General features: G+C 53.3%; 1 protein-coding gene across 1 annotated transcript; it reads left to right on the plus strand.

Moving 5' to 3' along the window:
• Positions 1-2,335: 2,335 nt before the first annotated feature.
• LOC134054048 (potassium voltage-gated channel subfamily A member 2) lies at positions 2,336-3,969 on the plus strand. The gene has a single exon (XM_062509486.1). It carries the CDS (start codon positions 2,470-2,472, stop codon positions 3,967-3,969), a length of 1,500 nt encoding a protein of 499 aa, XP_062365470.1. The 5' UTR covers positions 2,336-2,469.
• The last annotated feature ends 4,049 nt before the right edge of the window (positions 3,970-8,018 follow it).

Genomic DNA, 8,018 nt, shown 5'->3' on the forward strand with positions numbered 1-8,018 from the left:
AATCCAGCTGAACTATGCTAGTCACTGGGGAGCGAGTAGTGGGGAGAAAATGCAGGGAAATGATAAGAACTGGGACAAATGAGACCTCTTCTCCTCTGGGCTTGGCAGAAAAGGGTTAAGAGAAGCGGTTGAATGCTGCAAGCCTCGTCAGGGTTGTACTATTTTTTCTAGTGCATAAGGAGAAGGGAGAGGAGGGTTGCACGGAAAAGGGAAATTTCCAAGAAAAGAGGGATCTGCGGCAATATCTGCACCTCGGGGGATGAAGAGAGGAACCAACAGGCATAAATGGCCTGGAGATGGCTGAAATCTTTGCCGAGGAGATTGGGACCACAGGGTTATTTTCCACCTGCCTCCCCTGCCCGGTTCTGTAATCCTGGCTCAAAGTAGACAAATCGAGTTGGAGCTGAAGAAGGGAGGTTAGAGGGGTTTTTATTTCATTTGGGAGGGGAAAAAAAAAAAAAAAGCAACAAAGAATGAGAGGTTGTTTGGCCCTCTCCGGGCTGAGCATCTCCATGGTGCGAGGCACTGCAGGATGATCCAAGGGAGCGCCCGTCGGGAGCAGGGATGCTGAGGATCCGGCACCCACCGGGGACATGAGCCTCAACATCCCCACGAGAAATTTCACCCAACGGAGTCGAACTCCCACGGGGGTGGGTCGGCCGGGGGGCTGGCTCTCGGGAGGATGGGGAGGGTGGATGCAGGTCGCGCGGGTCCCGCGGCCCCGGTGCTCGCGGGTGCTTGGAGCCATCGGCGGGGAGCCTTGGCGGGGGGACAGCCAAGCACCGGCGGATGGAGCCGGAGCCTCCTGAGTCACCGGGGAGCGCGACGCCAAGGCCGTGGGTGCTGTGCCCGGTGGGTGACAGCGACTCCCGGGTGCCGGCGGGGCCGGGAAGCCTCGGTGGTTTTGCAGAGCCCCGGCTGCCGGGGGGGCTGCGTCGTTCCCCCCCCCCCCCGCTCCTGCGCCCGGCACGGGCTCGGCGGGCAGCCGGTCCCGCTGGGCTGAGCGGAGCGGAGCGGAGCGGAGCGCAGGGACACGGGGCTCTGGGCTTTCTCCGCCTCGGCGCTGGCGCTCTCGCCCTCCTCTCTCTCGTGTTGCAGTGCAGCTCGGGCGGGCCGCGGGCGAGCAGCTCGCGGCCGGGGAAAGCGAGTGCCCGGAGGAGCCGGGGCTTTGCGGATGCTCCTCGCGAACCCCCGCAGCACTCGCTACCTTCTCGGTGTTTTTTCCAGGCGATGCCACACCTCCCGAGGACACTGGGGACGTCGGGTTTTGCTGAGCTTAGCAGCTTTTCACCGTCGTACCGAAGGCATCAGACGGACGCTCATCTGCCCTGAAGTGCAGATCTGCAACAGCTCCCGGGAAGAATCTGTCTCTCTGTCTCTCTGTCTCTCTTTCTCTTTCTCTCCAGTCCAAACCATTACAAGACCTGACTTCCACCATCTGGGAATCTAACCCCTCTTATGTCCCTTCTCCTTTTTCTACGATGACTCACCATAATTTTTAACTTTGAAGAGAGAGGAAATTATGGGGATCTTGGAAACCTGTATTTCTCTCTAGGATTTCCCCAGGGTCAGATAATCGGTGTTACTAAGAGACACTAAGATTTGGCTTCTCCAGGTAATGTGATTTGTTTTCTGTGTGCCATGGTGGTTTGCAGAGAATGACAGGAGCCGGGACACCAGCTCTCGAGGAGGGGGACTGCGGTGGTCCGCGGGGCTGCCGGAACCGCCGGCTCCACATTCCGGCAGCCGCAGAGCTTGGCTGCAGGCAGGGAGGGCAGCATGTCACCAGGGAAAGAGGATTGGGAAGGTGTTAAACTTAAAAGCCGAGCTGGAGCTTTCCTGGAGGGTAGATTGCCTGAGATCGCACGGTTAAATGTTAATTAACCCTTAGCTGCATGCCTGGAAACGAGCTGAGCACCCCGCGGGGTCCTCTCAACACTTCAGGGCTGGATGGGGTTATGTTTTTCCCTTCCTTTCTCTTCCCTTCCCCCTCTTTATTTTTTTTAACTGAAATTTTTATTTTTAGCCAAAAAATAAGCCTTGGTTTACCAATGCCAGTTTTCCATGCTGGTTTCGAACAGGTGACAGCTCCTCAGGTGTTTTCTCTGTTCCACCTAATGGGTTTAGATGGGAGTTGTTGAACTCTGTCCCAAGGAAGGCAAATTAACCCCTCCAGGAAGGGGATAGACGTGCTAGGAAGGGATCTGTTCTCCTCCCCCCAACTTTATTCCGTCTCTCTCTTTCTCAGCAGGGGCGATTTTCTTTCTTCTCCTTCTTCTTCTTCTTCTTCCTTTTTTTTTTTTTTTTGTTTCCCCGCTTTTTTTTAAAATCTCATCCCTTCGCCTTTTCATGAGACTCTTCCAAACCTACGTACCTGTCCTTCTGCAGGATAGTAGCCCTGCCCTGAACCCGACCCCACCGCCGGGCGCTGGGAAGAGTTTAGCATAAGGATTTCTTTTAAAGCCCAATATGACAGTTGCTACTGGAGATCCTGCAGATGAAGCTGCAGCTCTTCCCGGTCACCCACAGGACACGTACAACCCTGAGACCGACCATGAGTGCTGTGAGAGGGTGGTCATTAACATCTCAGGGCTGCGCTTCGAGACGCAGCTCAAGACACTTGCCCAGTTTCCAGAGACCTTGCTAGGGGATCCTAAAAAGAGGATGAGATATTTCGACCCTCTCCGGAACGAGTATTTCTTTGACCGGAACAGACCCAGCTTCGATGCGATTTTGTACTATTACCAGTCCGGGGGGAGGTTGCGGCGGCCGGTTAACGTGCCCTTAGACATCTTCTCGGAAGAGATCCGCTTCTATGAACTGGGGGAAGAAGCCATGGAGATGTTTCGGGAGGATGAAGGCTACATCAAGGAAGAGGAGAGGCCGCTGCCTGAGAATGAGTTTCAGAGACAAGTGTGGTTGCTCTTTGAGTACCCCGAGAGCTCAGGCCCTGCCAGGATTATAGCTATTGTCTCTGTCATGGTGATTTTAATCTCCATCGTCAGCTTTTGCCTGGAAACGTTGCCCATTTTTCGGGATGAGAACGAAGACATGCACGGCAGCGGGCTGAGCCATCCCCCCTACTCCAACAGCAGCATGGGGTACCAGCAGTCCACTTCTTTCACAGACCCCTTCTTCATCGTGGAGACACTTTGCATCATCTGGTTCTCCTTTGAGTTCTTGGTGAGGTTTTTCGCCTGCCCCAGCAAGGCTGGCTTTTTTACCAACATCATGAACATCATAGACATTGTAGCCATCATTCCCTATTTCATCACCTTAGGGACGGAGCTGGCCGAGAAGCCAGAGGATGGTCAGCAGGGCCAGCAAGCCATGTCCTTGGCCATCCTTCGAGTCATCCGCTTGGTGCGGGTCTTCAGGATCTTCAAGCTCTCCCGGCACTCCAAGGGGCTGCAGATCCTGGGACAGACTCTCAAGGCCAGCATGAGGGAGCTGGGCCTCTTAATATTCTTCCTCTTCATCGGCGTCATCCTCTTCTCCAGCGCCGTCTACTTTGCTGAGGCCGACGAGAGCGAGTCCCAGTTCCCGAGCATCCCCGATGCCTTCTGGTGGGCTGTGGTTTCCATGACGACTGTTGGCTACGGAGACATGGTCCCCACGACCATCGGGGGGAAAATAGTGGGTTCCTTGTGTGCCATCGCTGGTGTATTAACCATTGCCTTACCAGTGCCCGTCATAGTGTCTAACTTCAATTACTTCTACCACCGGGAGACCGAGGGAGAGGAGCAGGCTCAATATTTGCAAGTAACCAGCTGCCCAAAGATCCCCTCTTCCCCTGACCTAAAGAAAAGCAGAAGTGCCTCTACTATTAGTAAGTCTGATTATATGGAGATTCAGGAAGGTGTAAACAATAGCAATGAGGATTTTAGGGAGGAGAACTTGAAGACAGCCAATTGCACCCTAGCTAACACAAACTATGTGAATATCACCAAAATGCTAACCGATGTCTAGTCGCTAAAATCTAGTCCCGTATTTAAAGCTGAAGTGGAACAATTGCAGATATTGAGTGCTGCTCTGCATTGTAGTTAACACAGTATTTTCTACGGTGTATATTTGGTTCTGCATGGGAAGCAATAGCTGTGTAAGTGACTTTTAACCTTTGATTTCCACACCGAATAAGCGTCCGTGCAAAAAACCCCAACAAATCCAAACCATTTTGTTACCCTTCTCCCATCCCAGGCTCGTGGGTTTCCAAAGACATGGAGAGGGCTTGGAGCAGCGGGATGGGGATGCAAGGGGCAGGTCCGGGGTGCCACGAATCCTGGTCCCTGTCCTGGGTGACAAGCAGCTCCCAGGCACAGGGAACAGCTGGGGAAGGTCAGGCAGAACTTCCTGGAGGGTTGCTGCAGGCGTGGGGTTGGATTGCTGGAGGCTCGGGCTCCTGCCCCGGGAAAGCTGAGCGCGAACGCGGCGCCCGGCTCGTGTTTCATAACTGAAAATGCTGCATGCTGCAATAGTTTCAGCCACTGCAGTGTGCCAGTGTGAGGCCCAGGGGAGGGATAATTAGTGTGACGGCACATTATTTATTAAGTCTTAAATTTTCTATGCGAGGCATCGGGAGGGACAAGTAAATAAATCAAGAGCTTGGAATTTATTTATTTATTTAGATGACACTTCCATCATCAATATTTCCAGGATCACCAAAGACACCTCCACTGACACATTGAAAATGAGTTGGAAAAAGCATTTTTTTTATATCTATATATAAAACTGGAGCAACTATGCTGTGGCCTATAATATATTTATACTGCAGTGAAATTTAACCAGTAATACAGTACAGCTGCATGGATATTTGTTGCATGAATCTGAATATTTAATACACACACAAATATATATTTTCTTAGTAGACTATACAGTATTCATGTTTATAGTGTTTATAGATTCTCCAGTGGCTCGGAGGAGATTCCTGGGAATTAAAAAATCTCCATTATAGTTAAAAACCGTATGGGGAAGGCTTGTGCTGACAACAGTTGCATAGATAACAATGCAAAGCCTGAGAGATAACAAGGCACAGACTGAGTGTCCGAGCATCCAGACACAAGAGCTGATGAATGCAAGCTAGGGAAGGTGAGCTGAAAGTTAAACACCTGCACTCATTATGGGGTGAGTAATTAGTCATTAATCGTGGTGTCAGGAGCAGAAACCACGGTGGATGGGAGAGGGTACGAGGAGCAGGTGGAATAGCAGGTTCCAGCTCTCCTGACTTGTTTGTTCAGCAGTCTTCAGCTGTTCCCACAGAATTCCAGTGTGTGTGTGTATAGATATTTAGAGAGCGACTACAGGGCCGAATCCTCAGCAAACAGAGCCCCCGGGGCAGCGAGGACTTCCCGGCTCTGGGCTGCTGGGATGGGGGGACGTGGGCTGGAGAAGGGTGGCCTGCCCCCGGAGCCCATGGGATCACCAGGGTAAGGTGCATTTTGGGCTTGAAAGCTCCTTTTCAACCCACTCAGGGCTGGGGGTTTATTCCTTTATGATGGAGTGAGCACATGCTGAGGTGTCCTGGATCCAAGCTGGTGCCTCTGAGCCTTTGCTTTGCCTTCTTGCAGGTGTTTAAGAGCAGTGGGTCAAAGGTGCAGAGAGCTTGAGGTTCTCTCTCCTCTTGGTCCCTGGTGTTGTTTGGGGATGGGCAAGAGCTGTTGATCCATGGGGAATCTCACCTGCTTTCCCCATCCCTATGTGGGTTTGCTTGTGTTTTCCCCATTGCTGACAATCCTCAGGGAGAGGTGCCCCGTTCCTCTTCCAGGTCAGGGGAGACGGAGGAAAATCTCTGCCAAGGTCACGGATGAGCAAAGCCTCCCTGGGCTGTGGAACAGGGGTCAGTCTGGGTGAATTTGGGCTGAACTGGGGCGTGATCAGCCCTGAAATGTTGCATGAAGGGTGAGCACAAGGAGCCTGGGGAGGGGTCAGCCAGACCCTTCCTTCCTTGGAGAGGAAAACCCCACTCCTGACAATAATCCAACCGGTGCTAAAATATCTACAGCAATGGCTCCAAATGCTGCTCCAGAGCAGGATCCATTGCTGACGGGGCTCCACTTGGCCAAGTGGAATCACTCCTCAGTTTTATTTGATTGATTGGTTGATTGATTGACTGATTGAGGCCTGGTTGTAATGAATTCCAAGTGCCCATGGTTTTACATGGCAGTCCCTGCTTCTGTGTGGGGCAGAGAGCCAGCAGCATCCATGTGCTGGGGTTCAGAGGTGCTCAGCCTGTCTTTAATTGCATCTCGTTATTTTGGGAGTCCTGCACTCCCACTTTGCTGTGGCAGCCTGGGAATGGGAGACCCTGAATCCCCTTCATGCACGCACACACGAAAGCTGACACAACCAGAAGCAATAAATCTTGAGTTCTGAAGCTCAACCTGTTGGATGGGGCAGCGCTGGTGAGAGTCACTGGCTCGGGCACCATTCCCAGTGTGGTTGGCCAACTGCCATGGATCCAGCTCGTGGTGGGTCCATGGGGACATGGGCTCACACAGGGGAGCTGCCTGATGTGCTGGGATCCTCTGGGTGTCCTTAGCACCAGGTGATCCCATTCCTGGTCAGGGTTGAGGTGTTTTGCTGGTGGTTTTGCTGCAGGTGCTTTGGAGGATGCTAGCACTCGGTGAGACTTTGTGAAGTGTCCAGTTGTTGAATGCCTGTGAACTTGGGGTGGTTTGGAGGAGCTTTTGCCAAAGCACTGGGTGTGTGTTGTGGAGGTTTGGTGAAGGGGAGGTGAGGCTTTCCTCTGGGGACAAGGGGTTTTGGGCACAGTGCTCCTGTGGGCTTTCCAAGGCCAGGGAGGAGGGGAGAGCGGATCCATGAGCAGGATCCAAACATCCAAATCCAGTGTTCAAACTGGGGGGTCCTGGCTGCCTTGGGAAGCTGCACAGTCACACATCAGAGATGAATGGGGATGAAGAGCAAGAGGCCACACTCCTGTTGTCACTGATGTGAGGAGATGATTGGCCCCAAGGCAGGGGCCAGCAGAGCCAGCCCTTTCCTTAGGACAGACCCTCAACCTCCTACACTGACCCTGGCAGAAGCTCCTGGGGAAAACAAGCCCCAGTGGGAGAGCAGCTCTGGGCTGGCCTTGTTTGGGGCACAAGGAAAACATCCAGGGTCATTGCTCAGGTGGGAAGGGTCGGTGAGGGCTGAGGCTGGGGAGGATCCGTGGCTTGGAGGGATCCGTGGCTGGGCAGGATCCCTGGCTGTGAGGGATCCATGGCTGGGGAGGATCCATGGCTGGGCAGGATCCCTGGCTGTGAGGGATCCATGGCTGTGAGGGACCCATGGCTGGGGAGGATCCATGGCTGGGCAGGATCCCTGGCTGTGAGGGATCCATGGCTGGGGAGGATCCCTGGCTGTGAGGGATCCATGGCTGTGAGGGATCCATGGCTGGGGAGGATCCATGGCTGGGAAGGATCCATGGCTGTGAGGGATCCCTGGCTGTGAGGGATCCATGGCTGGGGAGGATCCATGGCTGGGCAGGATCCCTGGCTGTGAGGGATCCATGGCTGTGAGGGATCCATGGCTGGGGAGGATCCATGGCTGTGAGGGATCCCTGGCTGTGAGGGATCCATGGCTGGGGAGGATCCATGGCTGGGGAGGATCCCTGGCTGTGAGGGATCCATGGCTGTGAGGGATCCATGGCTGGGGAGGATCCATGGCTGGGAAGGATCCATGGCTGGGAAGGATCCATGAACCCACACGGAGCAGAAGGGTCCAGACTTCTGCCTCGCACAGAGAAATGGTTCCCCTACAGCTTTTAATGGGATTTGTGCCTGCAGGTCGGAGCTCTAGTGCTATTTCTAGCTTTGCTTCTGACTCACTGATGTGATCTTGAACCAGTTTTTCAGGAGGAGACTGTGATAATTTTTTCTTTTTTTTTTTTTTTAAATTCTTAAGGCATGTGGTTTGAGAGAGTCTGGGCCTGTTTCTGTGGAGATGCTGAGCATCCCAATCTCCTCCTGACTCTGAAAGGTGCAAAAATGATCTGTAAAGTGTCTCAGACTGAGGATGCA

This window comes from Cinclus cinclus, chromosome 27 (assembly GCF_963662255.1).
Source record: "Cinclus cinclus chromosome 27, bCinCin1.1, whole genome shotgun sequence".
Lineage (NCBI taxonomy): Eukaryota > Metazoa > Chordata > Aves > Passeriformes > Cinclidae > Cinclus > Cinclus cinclus.

Coding starts and splice junctions, on each gene's coding strand:
- LOC134054048 (XM_062509486.1), top strand. CDS start 2,470: ATGACAGTTGCTACTGGAGATCCTGCAGATGAAGCTGCAGCTCTTCCC.